We start from the raw sequence: 22311 nt of genomic DNA on the forward strand, positions 1-22311 counted from the left end.
GTCTGACATATTGGATCCGCCATTTTGGATTTTAAAAATTCATCATCATATTCGTAATCAGCGACCTTGACAACCGCCGAGTAATAAATTTCAGGTAAATTGGATCAATTTTTAAAAAAGTGATCCGCCATCTTGAATTTTGTAAAACCATCATCATATTCGTAATCAGCGACCCCGACAACCCCCGAGTAACAAATTTCAGGCAATTTTAGACATTTTTAAAATAAAAATGCATTGTATTTTCCATGGCAAAGATTTTGAAAAATTTGCTAAAAGTGTTGTTTTTAAAAATTTATAACATTTTTATAATTCATTGAATTTAAATACAGGAACGTGCGTCGCATTTTGCATAGCGTTGACTTTTTAGAAATCATTTTATTTTTAATTTTAAGCTATTTTTGACTTTTTTACATCAATTTTTATCATGGCAAAGATTGTCAGTTTTCCGGCAGTCAGAGCAAAGTCCGAAATGGCAAAGATCTTTGCCATCGGCAGTCAAGGGGTTAATTATTACAAAGAAATTTGCAAAAAATTAAATATTGTAACAAATTAAAGAATTTAATTTCTATATAATTTACAAAGAAAAGCATTGACTTAGATGAAAAATTAGAGGAAGAAGTTCCTCATTTCCTCTACCTTGTGGAGGAAGATCATCCTCTCTTGCAGGAGGCATCCGTCTTCGGCGGTTGCCTGCTTGTTCCCCTGGTATTTCCTCCTCTTCTTCGACGACAGCTTCCTCTTTTACTGAATCGTTTGCCTCATTAGCTGCGTCCTTTTCTTCTCCTGGTGAACACCTGGAGGAAATCGTTCTTCAACCCCCACGTGTACATGTCCGATTGCACGCGGGGGTGGGTGGACAACAAAAATTTGCCTTGGCAAAATTTCTTCTTCCTCAGCAAATCCTGCCCGTCTGTAGTTTGTTTTTGCTAAAAATGAAAACAGATGAGAATTATTTTTAATAAGAAAGAAAATATATTTTTTTTCATTAATTTAAAAGAAAAAACTGTTTATTACGAATGTAATAAAAAATGTTTTATTTTAAACTATAATTAATTTACTTACCTTTTAAATATTTTGCTTCCAATTAAACTATTTATTTACTAGTAAATTACACCATGCGGGCAAAGGGTTGTAGTGAACTGAGAGTTGCTTCTTGTTTCTTTGTGGTTTTTCATAAAAGTAGTGCTCGTTTGTGATATAATATGTGCATTCATCGCTTATAGAAATAAATTAATATAAAATCATCAAACAAACATTATCCAATTAAGAGAATAGGATTTTTTTTGTATTTGTTATAAACAATTAAGAGACGAAAAACCTGATTTTTTAAAATTTACTATAGTTTATAGTTTAAAAGTTATATTTATGGGGGAAAGAATATTTGTAAATACCTGTAATAAAGATATTGAAAAAAAATTATTTGTTAATTAATTTAATAATTAATTAAACATTTTTAATAAACAAATAAATAACAGAAATGTTTCTTATAGCAAATTTTTTATTTTTTATGCAGTTGACTAGTAAAACCTTGCATTCTTTCAAGATATTCTATTATAATGTTTAAACAATGAAATAACACCGTTGAATTATTTAACCCATTAACGCCCAACTCGTGAAAATTCTTTGGTCATTTTCAAGCTACGTAATTATAAATAAAACGGTTGACAATTTAAACCAGAGGTACATTTTCTAAAGGTTTTGGATGTGCTCTTTCCGATTCCGGTGTCAAAAATAAATTTCGTCCAAACCAAAATTAAATATGGCGGTTTTAATGTCAAAAAACACAAAAAAAATTCATTTTTTCAAGTTTGACATTTTTTTTCACCTTGAAAAAGTATAAGAATAAAATTCTATTTTCAACTATCGGTGCATAAAAATTATACACTTTAAAGAACCGTAAAGTAGAATTAAAAATTTCAAGATGGCGGACCAATATGGCGTCAAATCTAAAGTAAAATTTAAAAATTTTGGGCAATATTGGTCAAATTGCCCAAAATTCAATGGATTCGCCTGAATTTTGTTACTCGGGGGTTTTTGGGGTCGCTGATTACGAATATAAACTTCATTTTCAAAAATTCAAAATGGCGGATCCAATATGGCGGACGAGTTTTACAAAATTTTTATCGAATTCACTTGAAACTTGTCACTCGGGGGTTTTTGGGGTCGCTGATTACGAATCTGATGTTACTTTTTCAAAATTCAAAATGGCGGATCCAATATGGCGGACTAAGTTTTTAAAACTGATCAAATTCACTTGAAACTTGTTACTCGGGGGTTTTTGGGGTCGCTGATTACGAATATAAACTTCATTTTCAAAAATTCAAAATGGCGGATCCAATATGGCGGACGAGTTGTACAAAATTTCATCGAATTCACTTGAAACTTGTCACTCGGGGGTTTTTGGGGTCGCTGATTACAAATATGAACTTCATTTTCAAAAATTCAAAATGGCGGATGCAATATGGCGGACTTATTTTTTAAATCTGATCAAATTCACTTGAAACTTGTTACTCGGGGGTTTTTGGGGTATTCTATTTCACGCGTGTATGACTTTTTAGCACGTTTTGCTTTTGGCGGCATTTCTAAAAACCCAACCGTTAAAATTCAATAACTGAATGCAACAACTATACACAAAAATGACAATATCGTGCTGTATGAAAAAACTGCCTCTCTTTAGGATAAAACAAAAAAATAAATAATTTATGCCATTATAAAGGGCTAGAGAAACATAACGTATGTAAAAAATAATATTCCTATTATACTTCAGATGCAACCGTGGACCACCAATGGCAATTGCAGAATGTGCATATATGTATCGCCTACTATATATAAACTTGCTTTCTTTCTAATTACACTGAAAAAAATGATATTGTCGATTTTGTCATACGAGTATAGTAAGGTATTATAGATGAAAAAGCAATACTGTATTTCTGTTCTTCACATACATATTACTGTCTCTCACATACATATGGCTGCTCTACACTCCATATGGCTGAAACAGCAATACTGTATGTCAGTTCCATATACACCAATATAATATCTGAGAATTGGTTATATTTACATCAGTACCATAAATATATTTTTTTCAGTTTATGTGCATAAACAACACCGAGAACCAATTAAATGAGTTTTCCAATTTTGCTGTCCGCCAAGAGATTCAAAATTATCTCAAAAACCCCTGAGTAACAAAATTTAAGTCAATAGATTGAAATTTGAAGATTCTTGTCCGCCATATTGCATCCGCCATTTTGAATGTTTGAAAATAAAGTTCATATTCGTAATCAGCGACCCCAAAAACCCCCGAGTAACAAGTTTCAAGTGAATTTGATCAGATTTAAAAAATAAGTCCGCCATATTGCATCCGCCATTTTGAAATTTTGAAAATGAAGTTCATATTCGTAATCAGCGACCCCAAAAACCCCCGAGTGACAAGTTTCAAGTGAATTCGATGAAATTTTGTACAAATCGTCCGCCATATTGGATCCTTGTCCGCCATATTGCATCCGCCATTTTGAATATTTGAAAATAAAGTTCATATTCGTAATCAGCGACCCCAAAAACCCCCGAGTAACAAGTTTCAAGTGAATTTGATCAGATTTAAAAAATAAGTCCGCCATATTGCATCCGCCATTTTGAATTTTTGAAAATGAAGTTCATATTCGTAATCAGCGACCGCAAAAACCCCCGAGTGACAAGTTTCAAGTGAATTCGATGAAATTTTGTACAAATCGTCCGCCATATTGGATCCGCCATTTGAATTTTTGAAAATGAAGTTTATATTCGTAATCAGCGACCCCAAAAACCCCCGAGTAACAAGTTTTAAGTGAATTTGATCAGTTTTAAAAAATAAGTCCGCCATATTGGATCCGCCATTTTGAATTTTGAAAAAGTAACATCAGATTCGTAATCAGCGACCCCAAAAACCCCCGAGTGACAAGTTTCAATTGAATTCGATGAAATTTTGTAAAACTCGTCCGCCATATTGGATCCGCCATTTTGAATTTTTGAAAATGAAGTTTATATTCGTAATCAGCGACCCCAAAAACCCCCGAGTAACAAAATTCAGGCGAATCCATTGACTTTTGGGCAATTTGACCAATATTGCCCAAAATTTTTAAATTTTACTTTAGATTTGACGCCATATTGGTCCGCCATCTTGAAATTTTTAATTCTACTTTACGGTTCTTGAAAGTGTATAATTTTTATGCACCGATGGTTGAAAATAGAATTTTATTCTTATACTTTTTCAAGGTGAAAAAAAATGTCAAACTTGAAAAAATGAATTTTTTTTTTGTGTTTTTTGACATTAAAACCGCCATATTTAATTTTGGTTTAGACGAAATTTATTTTTGACACCGGAATCGGAAAGAGCACATCCAAAACCTTTAGAAAATGTACCTCTGGTTTAAATTGTCAACCGTTTTATTTATAATTACGTAGCTTGAAAATGACCAAAGAATTTTCACGAGTTGGGCGTTAATGGGTTAAACAATTTTAATTAACAATTAGCTAATATTGTTAATTTTTACAAGGAAGTAATCTTTTTTTACACAAAATCATGTTAATACAACCAATTTACATTAAAAAGTAGTAGAATAAAAATATAATAATTCAATTATCGATTATTTAAACAATTTTAATTAACAAATACCTAATATTGTTAATTTTTACAAGGAAGTAATCTTTTTTTACACAAAATCATTTGTCTGACATATTGGATCCGCCATATTGGATTTTGAAAAATCATTATTATATTCGTAATCAGCGACCCCGACAACCCCCGAGTAACAAATGTCAGGTAAATTGGATCAATTTTTAAAAAAGTGATCCGCCATTTTGAATTTTGTAAAGCCATTATCATATTCGTAATCAGCGACCCCGACAACCCCCGAGTAACAAATTTCAGGCAATTTTAGACATTTTTAAAATAAAAATGCATTGTATTTTCCATGGCAAAGATTTTTAAAAATTTGCTAAAAATGTTGTTTTTAAAAATTTATAACATTTTTATAATTCATTGAATTTGAAAACAAAAACGTGCGTCGCATTTTGCATAGCGTTGACTTTTTAGAAATCATTTTATTTTTAATTTTAAGGTATTTTTGACTTTTTTACATCAATTTTTATCATGGCAAAGATTGACAGTTTTAACAGAGTTGTTGTTAAATTGATAGTTTAACAGAAATGTTTCTTATAGCAAATTTTTTATTTTTCATGCAGTTGACTAGTAAAACCTTTCATTCTTTCAACATATTCCATTATAATGTTTAAACAATTAAATAACACCGTTGAATTATTTAAACAATTTTAATTAGCAAATACCTAATATTGTTAATTTCTACAAGGAAGTAATCTTTTTTTACACAAAATCATGTTAATACAACCAATTTACATTTAAAAGTAGTAGAATAAAAATATAACAATTCAATAATCGATTATTTAAACAATTTTAATTAACCCTTTGCGGCATAGTGGTAACCCAGATTACCACCTTTTATATTCTGAAAATATCTGTTTATATACAGTCTTTTTCAAGTAAAATCAAAAAATCTTTTTTTATTAAGGGGTAACAACACCCAGAGCCTATACAAAATACGGTCTATTTCAATTAATTATTTTAAGAAAACGGTTCAGTACAATGTTGCTAGGTTTTCTGCAACGTTAAACACATGAATTAAACTTAATTTAAAAATAAAAAAAAAATTTTGTTTTCAAAATGGCACCTTCACAACAGTTCAACGTAGATTACGTTTTTTAAAACAACCTCTGCGGCCGGAAGCTTTTCTACGTTCCATAAGCACCTAGGCAAAAAATTCAAACGAATTATGAAAGAGGATGACATTTACTAGAAAAGTACATAGGATATTTTAAAAATATCAATTTTTCGCAAAATGGTATGACTTCGATGACAAAAATGTTATTTTTTGTTAAAAAATCAAGGTAAAAATGGTTATAAAACGGAAACGCATTAACCGATCTAAAAAATCCTATGTACTTCGATAAAGAATGTTGTTTTAAAGCTACAGTCTAAATTTTAATTGAATCGCTTGGAAATCGTTACTCGGGGGTTTTTGGGGTCGCTGATTATGAATCTGAAATTACTTTCAAGAAATAAACGTTAATTTATTGAATAATTGTATCGTCGGCATTTGCGTTACCCGATGTACACCGCGGGGAGGTTGCACGATCGGATTTTGTACATCGTTTAGCCCTGAAAAGGGCAGATTGGTAAATACTGTTCAAAACTTTATAATAATCAAATTGAGCTGTTTATTTCCTAATAAAATTAACTAACTAATTAAAATCAGCGGATTTTAATTGCTATTATAAAGTTTTGATGTGTCTTGCTTTGGACAATTGAATTTTATTTTCAGCAGTGGTAAGCAGCGAAGCAATTTCTTGTGGGAAGCAGGCAGAGTGGTACATTGCAAGTTTTACACATCCATGATGTTCGCTTTTGGTCGGCTTTAGTACTGCAATGAGCGCAGCGTCTAGGTGAAGCGATAATTTCAGGCATATGAGCTGATTGACTTTTTCTTTTTTCCTCTGACACTTTTGGTTTGTAAGAAGAGATTGTACTCAATTTACCTTTCTTCCCAGTTGAACTTGGTAGTTTGTGTCCTACCAATTCATCTACTAAACGTAACCTGAATTCTTTCGAAGTCAAAGTTGGGTTCAATCTCTTCTCTTTGTACAAAATATACGCATTGACAACAATGACATCTAAGAAATGGAAGCATATTTTATGCCACCATTTCTTAGATTTCCTGTCAATGTTATATGTTGACAAGAGATGGTCAGCCTTATCTACATAGCCCATGTGTTTGTTGTAGTCAAAAGCCATTATAGGACAACTGGTGGGTTTCAGCGTGCCATCTTTTTGTTTCCGATTTACCGACGCAGTTTCACGAGGGTCATGATAGTTAGACAAGAAGTAGACTGCCTTCTTGTCCATCCATTTGACCCATCGATTACCCGTATTCGATGTTCGGAATTCGCTATCACCATGTTTCATTTGTTTGTCTTGCACTTCACTTTTTGGCAATCTTGATCGATTCTGACGTACAGTACCGCAAGCAAAAATTTTATCTTTTTCCAGAGATATCATAAGATCTACCCCTGTGAAAAAGTTATCAAAATAAACATGGTGATTGTTGCCCTTCAATTCGCGAGTGAGATCTTTTACTACTCTTGCTCCTAACTGCTTTTCCGTACTTTCAGTTTTACCTGTGTACATCTGAAATTCGCATACATAACCTGATGGATCTGCTCGAACCTAGCACTTATATCCCCGTTTTATAGGTTTGAGTGGCATGTATTGTTTCATCCTACTGCGACCTTTGAATTTTATCATAGATTCATCGACACTTTGGTATTTATTTGGCATAAAATTTTTTTTAAAATTTTCATTCACCTTATCTAGAAAAGGCCGCAATTTATATAACTTGTCATAAGCCGCATTACCCTTTTTTGGTTCTGTACTGTTATCGGTGATGTGTAAACAACCAAGAAAAAATCCGAATCTAACAACAGACATCAACGAACTTATGTAAGGATCATTTAGTTGCGAAATGGCAGACCAGTAATGCCGATAAGAAGGAGAATTTTTAACACCCATTAAAATATTAATGCCCAAGAAAATCAACAATTCTTCTTTATTAGTGGGTGGTTGTTTATATCCCTTTTGTTGCAAATAACGATTTGTTTCTTGAACAATCAAGTCAAGCAAATCATCGGAAAATAAGCAAAGAAATATTTCTGATGGCGTTTTGACATTATCGGGAATATTAGGTCCAACATTTCTAGTAAAGGGAGCATCCCTTTTCCTCTTTCCTGATTTTACCCACTTTTCATCACTATCTGAGACATCGTCTGCAGAATCTTCTTCATCGAAGATAGCAGAACTACTCTGCTTAGTAGCTTTATTTCGTTTATCCCTAATGTTCAAATCATCATCAATATCGGAAACACATAAGTCATCAATAGAGTCACTATCACTTGGAATATCGACCAACTCCACTTCTTCCTCCATGTTCTCAGTCAAATATAATTATAATAGCAGCACAATGAGCACAAGAAAGGAAACAAAAAACCAACGGGCAAAGTCACGAAAAATAGGATACTGAAAATAATATAAAATACAAAAACAAATGACAATCGCAATAGAAGACAAGCTCTAAATTAGTATTATTTGACTGCACGAATATCCACGTTATTGGTAACAAAAAATAAAGAAAACACTTCTGAGTTAAAAGACACTGTACATACACTGAAATCAAATAAATGCTGCTAAAAAACGAACAAAAGACTGAAAGTGGAAAAAAAGTTCTTTTCACTAAAAGCACGTTCACGCACTAAGCAAGAAATAAAAAACAGAAACACAAATGAAAGACGAAAAACTTATACTTTTTCATAGAATATAAGTTTAAATAACAAGAAATAAATAAAAAACACAAAGAAAAATTAGCCCTAATTCAGAATTATTTGACTGAACGCATACCTACGTTGATGATAACAAACAATAAACAAAACATTATTCAGAGTTTGACAAAACAAATGAGAAGTGCAAAAAGACAAGTTCTAATTCAACATTATTTTACTGAACGCATACCTACGTTGATGGTAACAAACAATAAACAAAATACTATCCATAGTTTGACGAAACAAATGACAAGCGTAAAAAAGACAAGTTCTAATTCAGCATTATTTGACTGACCGCATATCTACGTTGATGATAACAAACAATAAACAAAACATTATTCAGAGTTTGACAAAACAAATGAGAAGTGCAAAAAGACAAGTTCTAATTCAACATTATTTAACTGAACGCATACCTACGTTGATGGTAACACACAATAAACAAAACACTATTCATAGTTTGACGAAACAAATGACAATCGCAAAAAAGACAAGTTATAAATTAGCAATATTTGACTGAACGCATATTTACGTTGATTATAACAAACAATAAACAAAACAGTGTTGAGAGTTCAAAGGCACTAAAATACTAACTGGACTAAAGCAAATAAATTTTGCAGAAAGCGAATTGCTTCGCTGCTTACCACTGCTGAAAATAAAATTCAATTATTGTTCAAAGCAAGACACATCAAAACTTTATAATAGCAATAAAAATCCGCTTATTTTAATTAATTAGTTAATTTTATTAGGAAATAAACAGCTCATTTTCATTATTACTATAAAGTTTTGAACAGTATTTACCAAACTGCCCTTTTCAGGGCTAAACGATGTACAAAACCCGATCGTGCAACCTCCCCGCGGTGTACATCGGGTAACGCAAATGCCGACGGTACAATTATTCAATAAATTAACGTTTATTTATTGAAAGTAATTTCAGATTCGTAATCAGCGACCCCAAAAACCCCCGAGTAACGATTTCCAAGCGATTTCGATCAATTATAAGAAATTCGTCCGCCATATTGGATCCTCCATCTTGAATTTTGGAAAACCGACTTCAGATTCGTAATTAGCGACCCCAAAAACCCCCGAGTAACTATTTTCAAGCGATTTCGATCAATTCTAAAAAAATTCATCCGCCATATTGGATCCGCCATCTTGAATTTTTAAAAACGGACTTCAGATTCGTGATCAGCGACCCCGAAAACCCCGGAGTAACTATTTTCAAGCGATTTCGATCAATTCTAGAAAAATTTGTCCGCCATATTGGATCCGCCATTTTGAATTTTAGAAAACGGACTTCAGATTCGTGATCAGCGACCCCGAAAACCCCGAGTAACTATTTTCAAGCGATTTCGATCTATTCTAAAAAAATTCGTCCGCCATATTGGATCCGCCATCTTGAATTTTGGAAAACGGATTTCAGATTCGTAATCAGTGACCCTAAAAACCCTCATAAGCATTTGTGATTTTTAAATTAATGTCATAATGTTATGCATGCCGCAAAGGGTTAACAAATACCTAATATTGTTAATTTTTACAAGGAAGTAATCTTTTTTTACACAAAATCATTTTAATACAACCAACTTACATTTAAAAGTAGTAGAATAAAAATATAACAATTCAATAATCGATTATTTAAACAATTTTAATTAACAAATACCTAATATTGTTAATTTTTACAAGGAAGTAATCTTTTTTTACACAAAATCATTTTAATACAACCAACTTACATTTAAAAGTAGTAGAATAAAAATATAACAATTCAATAATCGCTTATTTAAACAATTTTAATTAACAAATACCTAATACTAACCGCACTATCCGCGCGCAAGCGCGCGGGAATGTTGTGTGAAACTGCTTATTATAAACAATTAAAAAAATTTAAAGAAATAATTATTATTACCTAACAAAGAGATTTAACTAACTAAAATTCAAATAATTTCACTCAATGGTCTCAATTCAAATAGAATTTACATTACTAGACTTAAACTATGGATAAAACAATTCCAATTAGTATCTGGGTCATCTTTTGCATTGCTTATTTTATAAACACATTTTAATTTAAATACATTTTTAAGAAATAATAATTATTACACACTGAAAAAAGTTTTACTTGAAATAGCGATAAGTTTCTCTAGAATAAGGAAAGTATTAATTGAAGCACTGAAAAATTTCGCTACTAAAGTGAAATCTGTAGTTTATCCAGCTATTTTTTGCCGTGCATAACGAAAAAAGAATTAAATTAACATCAGATTTATTAAATTAAAAAAAACGTATTCAAACAGAAATTCATCACTTTAAAACTTAACCAAATTCACCCCAGAAATCACTGAATTCGATAATTTAGAAGAAAGTCAGACAAAAGCAGGGTTCCTACAGTATCTGTAAATCATGGAAATGGTATGGAATTTTTAAAAGGCTTTTGAAATCAGGGAAATCATGGAAAAGGTCTGAAATTTTTAAAAGTTTTTAAATTTTTCAGTTTTCCATCTTTTTTCTTGAAATTCAAATAATAATAAAGCTTAATCCCATAAAAGAGAGGAAAAAAGTTGAATTTTAAAAAATTCAGATTTTTGAATTTTTGATAATTTTAGATTTTTAACCAAAGAGTCCAGACTATTTAATAAGTATAAAATATATTATATTATAATATATATATATATATATATATATATATATATATATATATATATATAGTATATTATATTTTTATAAGTATTTTCCAAGAGCACAAAAATAATGAAGCTAAATCCCATAAAAGAGAGAAAAAAATGTTGAATTTTAAGAAATTCGGTTTTTTGAATTTTTGATAATTTTTGATAATTTTTGATAATTTTAGATTTTTTACCAAAGAGTCGAGACTATTAAATAAGTAAAGTATTTTCCAAGAGCACAAAAATAATAAAGCTAAATCTTATAAAAGAGTGGAAAAAATGTTGAATTTTAAGAAATTCAGATTTTTGAATTTTTGATAATTTTCGATAATTTTAGATTTTTTACCAAAGAGTCGAGGCTATTTAATAAGTAAAGTATTTTCCAAGAGCCCAAAAATAATGAAGCTAAATACTATCAAAGAGAAGAAAAACTGTTGAATTTTAAAAAAATCGGTTTTTCGAATTTTTGATAAATTTTGATAATTTTAGAATTTTTACCAAAGGGTGGGGACTATTAAATAAGTAAAGTGTTTTTAAAGAGCCCAAAAATATTGAAATTAGATTTAAAATTCCACTGGAATTTCGTAAAAATTTGACCTGGAAATCATCGAAAAGGTATGGAATTTTAAATTCGGATTTCTGTAGGAATCCTAAAAAGGAAGTTCTATTTTGAATTTCTATAATTTAATGTCAAATTTAACGCATTAGAAACGAATTACAAGTGAATCCGATAAATTTTGTTAAAATGCTATTACTGCTGTTAAACTTTCTTGTTGTACGAAGAAAATTGAATATCGCAAAAATTGTTACATATTTTATACTTTTATTTTCAAAATAATTTAAAAATTAAAAATAATTTTAATAACGAAACTTTTAATTATTCTAAAAATTAAAAAAAATAATTATTTATTTAGCTTTTTAAACGAAGAATTCCGTATCTTTCGAATCTAACATAACTGCAAAAAATTAAATTAATTGAAAATGATAAAGTTAAACAACATTCAATTCTAATTTCTTTGGAAAACAAAAAATCTGTAGTAAAAATACTAATTATAACTTGCATTAATTATTTAATTACAAGATGTAATATAATATAATGAAGCAGGGTCAGAATTTCTCAAACGGATCACCTAAAACTAAAAAATTTTCTTTTTAAACCAAAATAGTTTTTTTGACGCCTAATATGGCTAAGAAGAATCCCTTAAAATATTAAGCCAAAGAAAAATTTTTTGTAAAAGTTATTAACAATTGAATTTTTTAGTACTGCTAAATTAACAAATTTTTTTCTCGAGTTCCAGTTGACGGATTTTAAAATTAAAATATGGGTTTTTTTCGTCTTGAATTGCACTATTTGAATATATTTTTTGTATTTAAATTTTTTTATTTTTTATAATTTTTTATATAATTTGTTTATAAAATATTAATAAACAAATATGTTCTTCACGTCCTAATAAAAAAATTAAAATTGTATTCTATTCCTTAAATGTCTCCGAGTCTAAAACTGTTTAGAAAAAAAATGAGCCTCAGTTAGAAAAAAAGTTATTAATTAAAAACTGCAGCTGTGTAGAGCTTTACATGACGTTAAACTGGCCCCGCGCACATTGGCGTTTTTTTACAATTTACTGTTCAAAATTGCCGGTAACCTACAGATTTTATCGGATTTGCATGGGCTTGGTCTTAAATTAAAGGGGATAAAATTTCTAAGAGATCCCACTAAACCAATTTTTGAATTTTAAATTGTTTATATTTTTTTTGTTACTCAAAGTTAACAATTTACAATATTTTTAGAAAAAATCATGTTTATTTTTTTATTGCAGATGATTGGAATCAATTTAAACTAGTCCAGCATGACCACCATAATACAATTTATTTAAATTGTTGCAAACAATGTTAATTAACAAATAGATAACTTTGGATCTTTTTTATAAAAAATTTTTTTTTTGCAGAGAAATTTATGTTTATTTAAGTAATCTATGTCGATTTTAGTAAAAAATGATTTTCAATTTAAAAATTATTATTGTTATTGACAATTATTATGAACTATAATCAAGTTTCTTTAACATTTGTAAACATTTTAGGCATTTTTTAAACATAAAATGTTTATATAATATGTACATTCTTTCAAAAACTTTAATAATTTATTAGCACAAACAATGACATTTTCTTCAAACAAATTATTTACTTTTTAAACAAATAATTGGCTTATTTCTTGGCTTAATATTTTCAGGGATTCTTCTTAGCCATATTAAGCGTAAAAAAAAACTATTTTGGTTCAAAAAGAAAATTTTTTAGTTTTAGGTGATCCGTTTGAGAAATTCTGACCCAGCATCAAATTAAAAAAAAATTCTAAATTTGTTTTTAGAAGCAACGAAAAAAAATGCCAGGTAAATTTTAGGCGTACCATAGCCCCAAAATTTTAATTCTATACATTGGTTGTTTAATTGAATTTTTAACTTTATAATTATCATTTTCTTAGCAGGTATGTGTCCATAATTTAATGTTAACATTATTTAAATATAGAGAAAAGATATTTGAAGTAATATATTTTTAATTGAAAAAATTGACAATATATTTTTATTGATTAGTTGAATATTCTATGAATCACGTATTAATTTAAAACATAAAAAAATGTTAAAAGTTTACAAAATTAACATTAGATTAAACAATATTTTTATGTAATAAAAATTATAAGAAATAAAAATTGTATTAAATTACTATTTTGTAAAATATACTTGGTGGATTCCACGTCAGTTCAACACACTTATTTTCATAACTTGTTGGGATTTGGCTGTACTTTTGTAAATTCATTACTTTTATAGTGATAAACAACTCCACCAAATATTTTTTCAAAATTTTGAAAATTACCAAAAATATGGCATTTTCAAAATTTTTGTCTTTTTTTTTAAAGTGCTATAACTTTGGTTTTAATTAACCGATTTTGGATTTTAAAAAAAGGATTTCTTTGGGTTTGAGTATATTTTAAGTTAAAATTAATATAAAAAAAAAATTCAAAAAAATTTTTTTTTTGAAATTTTGAAAAATTAAAAATCCGTTTTTGAAAACACATCATCTTCGATTTTTTTCAAAATTTTACTAAATGTTAGGGCAAATGTGCTTTACATGTCCTGTAAGTTTTATCTTGGGATCTCAAAGGGATTCGGAGTAAAAAAATAAAACGTAACCATATATTCACGGGCTATAAGCTGGTGACCTTTTTCTATGAGCCATGTAAAAATCAGAGTGGAACCATGAGAATTTTTGAGGAAAATAATAATTTATCATTATTTTACATAGAAAATGATTATTTATAATTAATTTCTTCAAAAAGTTCCATGGTCCCACTCTGATTTTTACATGGCTCATATGAAAAAAGGTAAGCTTTCGATCGGAATAGGTTACGAAAAAATAAAAAACACCGATTTTGAGATACAGTAGAACTTGGTTAATACGATTCTGTAGGGACCGCACTAAGAATGCGTCTTATGCGGGAAAACGTATTAGGTGGGATATAAAATGTATGTCTTTAATTGCAGGGACCACCATAAATGAGTGTCTTAAGAGGGAAATCGTATTAAACGGGATCGTATTAACCGGGTTCTACTGTATATTGAAATTAAGAATTTGACCTTGAATTTCAAGGTCAAATTGACAGAAAACAACTTTTTTTTCATCACCAGCTTATAGCCCGTGAAAACCCCTTTCAAAATCACTATTCATACTTTAAATTTGATTAATTTCACTTATAAATATATTGAATCGAAAAAAATGTATTTTCAAAAAAATCAAAATTTTGAAACTCCATAACTCAAAAAATATTTTATCAAATTAAAAAAAAATTAATATTTACACTTCTACTAATAATAGTAACATTTTAGCAAAGTTTAGAGAAAATTCATTTTTTCATCTGGGCAGTTGAGGAATTTTGCCCCATATGTTCGTAATATATGGTTACACTGAGAGAACATTATACTTAAATGAAACACAAAAATAATGTTAGACATTTTGTTTAATTGAAATTAGTTTGTAAGTTTAATCTCAATATATAAAAAATATCTACTGCATTAATTCAAAAGTATTATTTGTTTGAATAATTATATTTAATTTAAACATATTTTCTGTTACGGTTTAAACAAAAATTATGTTTAAAAATTTTATGTTTAAATCAAACTTAAAAGTTGACTACAGATAATTTAAAATCAATCACAATTTATGTTTGATTTCAATATATAATCTCTTAAACTGAACCAGAAAAGCCGGAAAACAGATACCCCAGAGTCTGCTGCAATAGAATCTTTAAATTGGCAAAACTAAAAGGGAAATCCGTCCTAAAATATAATTGGGCTTTGCAAATCGAAAGTATGCTGGATGAAGTTGATTCAATAAAAAATGTGAATGTGTTGGATGTGAATATTTTAGTGAGAAATACTCGCAAAATTATAGAAGCATATGAGCTCTCCTTAAGGGCAAAAGATAGAGAAAGACTCGAGGGCTCGTCAAGTCTTCAGATTTATCCGCACCTGCCCACAGAAGAGAAAAATAAATATTATTTGAGTGCGGGTCTACCAATGGTTATGACTCGGTTAATAGGCCAAATAAGGTTAGCGCAAACTAGACGGCATGTAATAAAATATAAAAAAGAAAGATTTGTAATCGACCCAACAGTGAAATGTTCTGTGTGTAATCTCGACGAAAATGAAACTATGTTTCATATTCTAGCGGAATGCCCATTATATAGGGGTTTAAGAATTAGTACATTTGGCGACTTGGATGCAAAATTCTCTGAGGGGCGGTTGTGGATGGATCTTTTGACTTCGAGCGAAAGAGGTAAACTGAGAGTTTTTGCGAATTTTGTGTTAAAGGCTCTGAGAGCGCGAGCGATTCTTGTATAAGCAATATTTGGCGTATGTTATAACTTAAGTATGTTTTAAACTTGTATCTTACTTTGTTTTTTTTTTGTTCTATATTGTATTTTATTTTATGTTGCTACTCAACGGTACTCCTTTGTATAAATTCTGAGAATTTTAAAACAATAAACTATATATATATATATAAACTGAACCAGAAAATATGTTTGAATTAAACTTAAATATGTTTGACTGTATAGCAAAGATATTTTAAGTTTGATTTAAACAAAATTTGTTTGAATCAAATAATTTCTTTTCTCAGTGTACGTTTTATTTTTTTACTCCGAATCCCTTTGAGATCCCAAGATAAAACTTACAGGACATGTAAAGCACATTTGCCCTAACATTTAGTAAAATTCTGAAAAAAATCGAAGATGATGTTTTTTCAAAAACAGATTTTTAATTTTTCAAAATTTCAAAAAAAAAAAATTCTTGAATTTTTTTTATATTAATTTTAACTTAAAATATACTTAAAACCAAAGAAATCCTTTTTTTAAAATCCAAAATCGGTTAACCCTTTGCGTCACAGTGGGTCGCTCAGCGATCCACCTTTTCCTTCTCAGTTTTCAGTATTTCTATGGCATATTTATTAATAAATTTATGGTTTTTTTTCCGGGCATGTTCCTCATATCTAAACAAGTCTAAGAAAACTGTTGATTCACAATTTGTTAATAATAAAAATATTATAAACAAATAAATAACAAAAAATAATGCTTCTTTTTCCGAAAAAATTCATTTTCTACTTATCCTTACTAATTTTTGAGATGATAATTTTTTTTCTTTACAAATTAGATCCTAAACTATATTTACAATTACTTTTTTGAAATTTTTTTTTATAATTTTTAATAATAAATAACAATTTTTTGTAATATTTTATGAAATAAAAGTATTTTAGATGAAATTTCAAACCTATTTTCATAAAACTCGTTACTCGGGGGTTTTTGGTGTCGCTGAATACGAATCTAGCATCAGATTTTTAAAATTCAAAATGGCGGATCCAATATGGCGGACGCGAAAATTAAAAATGAACTGAATTTGCTTGAAACTGGTTACTCAGGGGTTTTTGGGGTCTTTGAATACGAATCTGGCATCAGATTTTTAAAATTCAAAATGGCGGATCCAATATGGCGGACGCAAAAATTAAAAATAAACTGAATTTGCTTGGAACTGGTTACTCGGGGGTTTTTGGGGTCGCTGAATACGAATCTGGCATCAGATTTTCAAAATTCAAAATAGCGGATCCAATATGGCGGACGCGAAAATTAAAAATAAACTGAATTTGCTTGAAACTGGTTACTCAGGGGTTTTTGGGGTCGCTGAATACGAATCTGGCATCAGAGTTTCAAAATTAAAAATGGCGGATCCGATATGGCGGACGCGAAAATAAAAAATGAACAGAATTTGCTTAGAACTCGTTTTTTTGGGGTTTTTGGGGTCGCTGAATACGAATCTGGCATGAGTATTAATAAATTTATTAATAAACTTAGAAGATTGAAAACGTTCGGATAAAATTAAAGAGTAAAATCAAAAGTGAATGAATCCTGACAATCCACAGTCAGGTAACTCGTTTAACGTAAAATCCTCTTTATAGTATTTCTGTCTATAAAAAAAAGAATTAATTTTTTGATACTGAATATAATGTACCATTTTTGACAATCCGATTGAACAAACTGTAGATATTAGTAAAGATTTGCTAACCGATGAGTAACTGAAAATGTCAATCTTAATGCAGGATGTGATGTAAAAAAAACACAAACAATAATACTGCTTCTACTCAACAAAATACCTTCTTTCAACGTAAAAGCTATATTAACCTGTTAAGAGAATCGTTAGTAATAGTTTCTCGAATGTCGTTTGTTTGAATGAAGTTGATACTTACCTTTGGAGGGAATCGTTCGTGTTAGTCTGTCATGTCGTTTGTCATTTGTTTGTTTGAAGTCGGTACTTACCTGTGGAGATAATCGTTCGTGTAAGTCTGTTGATTGTGATTTGTCCGATTGTAGCCGATACTTACCTGTGGAGGAAATCGTTTGTGTTAATTGTGCCGATTTTTATTTGTTTGATTAAAGTCGGTACTTACCTGTGGAGAGAATCGTTCGTGTAAGTCTGTCGTTTGTTTGTTTGAAGTCGGTACTTACCTGTGGAGATAATCGTTCGTGTAAGTCTGTCGTTTGTCATTTGTTTGTTTGTCCGCCATATTGGATCCGCCATTTTGAATTTTGAAAATCTGATGCCAGATTCGTATTCAGCGACCCCAAAAACCCCCGAGTAACGAGTTCTAAGCAAATTCTGTTCATTTTTTATTTTCTCGTCCGCCATATTGGATCCGCCATTTTGAATTTTAAAAATCTGATGCCAGATTCGTATTCAGCGACCCCAAAAACCCCCGAGTAACGAGTTCCAAGCAAATTCTGTTCATTTTTTTATTTTCGCGTCCGCCATATTGGATCCGCCATCTTTAATTTTGAAAATCTGATGCCAGATTCGTATTCAGCGACCCCAAAAACCCCCGAGTAACGAGTTCCAAGCATTTTTTTATTTTCGCGTCCGCCATATTGGATCCGCCATCTTGAATTTTGAAAATCTGATGCTAGATTCGTATTCAGCGACCCCAAAAACCCCCGAGTAACCAGTTTCAATAGATTTCAATGAAATGAAAAATGTATGACTCAAAGGGTTAATTAGAACTAAAGTTATAGCACTTAAAAAAAAGACAAAAATTTTGAAAATGCCATATTTTTAGTAATTTTCAAAATTTTGAAAAAATATTTGGTGGAGTTGTCTATCACTATAAAAGTAATAAATTTACAAAATTACAGCCAAATCCCAACAAGTCATGAAAATAAGTGTGTTGAACTGACGTGGAATCCACCACTTTGATAATTTAAATTTATGTTGTAGTCTTTATTAATATAGTAATTATTTCTAATAATTATTATATCTGTCAAACATTATGAAAAATAAATATTATATTTTTAATAATTACAGTATTTAGAGTTTTGCAAGTTAAGAAATTATTAAAAAGTTAAAAAACTAAATATTCTGTAATTAAGAAATTTATAAAATTAAAATTCAATTGAATGTTATATCAAATAACTTTTTTTAATAATATTGAAATAATGTTAACATTAAATTAAATTATAAAAAAGTATTTACCTTCAGAATGAATGATAGTTGAAAAGTTTAAAATTGAATTAAACACATAATAATATAAAACATAACCATTGAAACACATCAAAACACATTAAAAAGTTTGACATTAAAAAATATAAAAATGCCAATACTTAATAAAATGAAGAATATATTTCAGAACTATGGATACGGAAAATTTTTTGAAAATCCTACAAAACCGTAGGTTGAAAATGTACGGAAAAATTTTTTCAGGAAAAGTTCTCGAACTGTACCTGAACACCTGAACAGTGAGAAAAGAACATGAGAAAAAGTTGAGGTCTAATCCTGCATTACACTAAAGAAATTCTTGAACTTTTCAGGAATCTACTGTGTAGAGCAGGAGAAATTCTCGAAGTTCACAGCAGATTTTTGAAAAATTCAGGGACATCTTTAGTGTAATGCAGAATTAGACCTTAACTTTTTCTCATACGAGAACGATCGCGCGCTGCCGCGCGCGCGTTTTTTCTCTTGCGCAATCCTTTTTTTAATTTTTTAATTTTTTTGAACAAAAGTACTTATAAAAGTTATAGAAAACCTTTTTATAATCAAAATAATCTATATGTTAATTAAATTTTGTAACATTTAAAATCTTCCATAGTAAATTTATATTTTAAAAAATAGTGATGAAAGAAAAACGTTACTAAATAAACAATTTTTAACTATTTTTCACTTAGCTAGCAAAAAAACATCTCTACTGTCAAAGAAAGCCATAAACAGAGGATATTAAATTAAAAATTTACTTTTGTTTCTTAAAATCGTTCCTACTTTTGCTATAAATTTTTGTCCGAGACTGTTACTCAAGAGATATATCTTTATTTTTTTAAAGTCATCTTTTTTCTCAGTTCTTTACTTATTTTTGCTTCCTCTTAAAGGAAGCCTTATAGAGATGTCTATTTCCGAATTTTTTAGAATCAATTATTTTTACAAATTTTCAAGTGTAGTATATATAATTCGTCGAGAGGAACAAATGTCCGGATGTATGTGTGTATATGTCACCGATTCTTGTGGACAAATTTTCTCTTACACGTCTTGACGAATTTTGATAAAATTTTGTAGGTGTATTACGGTTACGAATACCAAAAATCAGACAGAAGGATTTTCAAAAATATCCAAAAAAAAATTTTTTCAACAATTTTTTAAATTTTGAAAAAATTAATTTTTGGATTTTTTGAAATAACTTTTTTCTATATTAAAATTTTAATTAATTCTTGTCAAAATTGCATTCCTGACATAAAAACGAATCGATTCATGTATATAAAGTATATATTTTATCAATATTTATAGAGTTAATAAATATTTTAATTTTTCTACAAAAATTGAAATTTTGTATTTTTTGAAATTTTATCTTAATACTTTAAAATAATTATTATAAAATAAAAAATTAAACAATTGGTATATATTATATTCAGAAAGCTTTTTTATCTTCTTTCAATTATTGATAGTTAAAAGTGCCAATAAATTTTTTGGTATTTTTTTTAACTTTACGTTCTGTAGGCCTCTGAAAATAATTTACTAAATCATACTTCTGTCTCAGAAAAAAACAAAAGAAATATTTATAAAAAAATGCATGTGAAAATAAATGGATTTATACAATATAGAATAAAGTAAAGATAATTTTAGAAATGTAGAAAGATTTATAAAAGTCAAACTTACTATTTCGACGCCTCCCGTTCATATAATGCTTATTGAAAAACAAATGCAAGATCATTCTTATTCAGTTTTTAGTGCAAGACAATTCTTATTCGATTTTCCGTGCAATAAAATGCTTATTCAAAATTCTATGCTAAAAAGTACAATCTGAAATTAGCTTACACTATGAGTTTTATAAAATTTTCAATTGAATATAATTTTTAATTACAATTGCTTAAACAATATTTCTTAATACGTAAGAGATAGTCAAGTATTAAATTTTCTAATAACAATAGATACGCACTGAAATTCTCAGATATTTAATTGCAATTTAATATTAAAAAGATGATTTAGGGTTACATTTATTGTTCTGTCAGTGGCAATTGTTTTGCACACAATTTTGAATAAGCATCTTATTGCACGGAAAATCGAATAAGAATTGTCTTGCACTAAAAACTGAATAAGAATGATCTTGCATTTGTTTTTCAATAAGCATTATATGAACGGGAGGCGTCGATTTATTCAGTATGATTAATTAATATTAATAGAAAAGAAATATAAGTGTGGTTTCTGTAAATATTATACAAAAAATGTAAGTACTCCGTCATTTCGATGAAAATAATTTATTTCAATATATGCTTTTCTATAAGATTCATGAGATGCAAAATTTCGTTAATAATCTTGAGAAATATTATCTTTAAACTTTTTTCAAAGTTCATTTAAATGAACTGGTTGGCAGTACATTAAAATACGTACAAATAAGTGTCTTAATTATCTGAAGTTTGAACTATTATTTGAAATTAGGAAATTAAAACGTCTTTGACCAATTGATAAGAAAGAAACGTGTAAAGAAATCTTACGTGTGAATCTTATTACAAAAAAATGACGCAATTTACCAATAAGAAGCGTCGAAGAAAGTCTCACGCGTAAAGACAGCCATACTGAGACACACTCCTTTTTTAAGAAAAAAAATATATAACGACTCAGACATTTTTAAAGAAAAAATATTTACTTTTATTTCAATAATTCAGTGTAAACATAATTCTTGATTAGTAAATTAGGTCTTTGATTTCCTAAATATATAATTAATGATTCCCAAGATTTAACTCGTGAAAATGCAACATATACTTGCCCATGATTAAATACATTTTTACGAAGGTCTACACCAATCTTGTCAAAAGTTTGTCCTTGGCTTTTATTTATTGTCATTGCGAATGCTAATTTTATAGGAAATTGTCGTCGTTTGAAAGTAAAAGGATAAATATCCTCACAATACAGCGTAATACGATTTATAAATACAATATCTCCAACCTTATCACCTGTTAAAATACGACAACGTAGCAGATTGTTTGATAGTTCTAATACCTGCATTCGCGTTCCATTACATAAACCTTCATTAATACTAAGATTTCGAAGTAGCATGACAATACAATTGGCTCTTAATCGTAATTCATAATGCGGGAAATTTGATGGATTTAAAGTATTCAAATACTATGTTAAAATAGCATCATTTATAAGTATAAATTATCATTATC

General features: G+C 29.1%; 2 protein-coding genes across 2 annotated transcripts in view; both read right to left on the reverse strand.

Annotated features, from left to right (window-relative positions):
* Positions 1-22311, reverse strand: part of LOC122508324 — a 93824-nt gene that overhangs the window by 48952 nt on the left and 22561 nt on the right. The window lies entirely within an intron of this gene.
* Positions 7264-8322, reverse strand: LOC122508325 (piggyBac transposable element-derived protein 4-like). Its single transcript, XM_043621606.1, has one exon. It carries the CDS (start codon positions 8030-8032, stop codon positions 7277-7279), a length of 756 nt encoding a protein of 251 aa, XP_043477541.1. The 5' UTR covers positions 8033-8322; the 3' UTR covers positions 7264-7276.

This window comes from Leptopilina heterotoma, unplaced genomic scaffold, assembly GCF_015476425.1.
Source record: "Leptopilina heterotoma isolate Lh14 unplaced genomic scaffold, ASM1547642v1 Lhet_538, whole genome shotgun sequence".
Taxonomy (NCBI): Eukaryota; Metazoa; Arthropoda; class Insecta; order Hymenoptera; family Figitidae; genus Leptopilina; species Leptopilina heterotoma.

Coding starts and splice junctions, on each gene's coding strand:
- LOC122508325 (XM_043621606.1), bottom strand. CDS start 8,032: ATGGAGGAAGAAGTGGAGTTGGTCGATATTCCAAGTGATAGTGACTCT.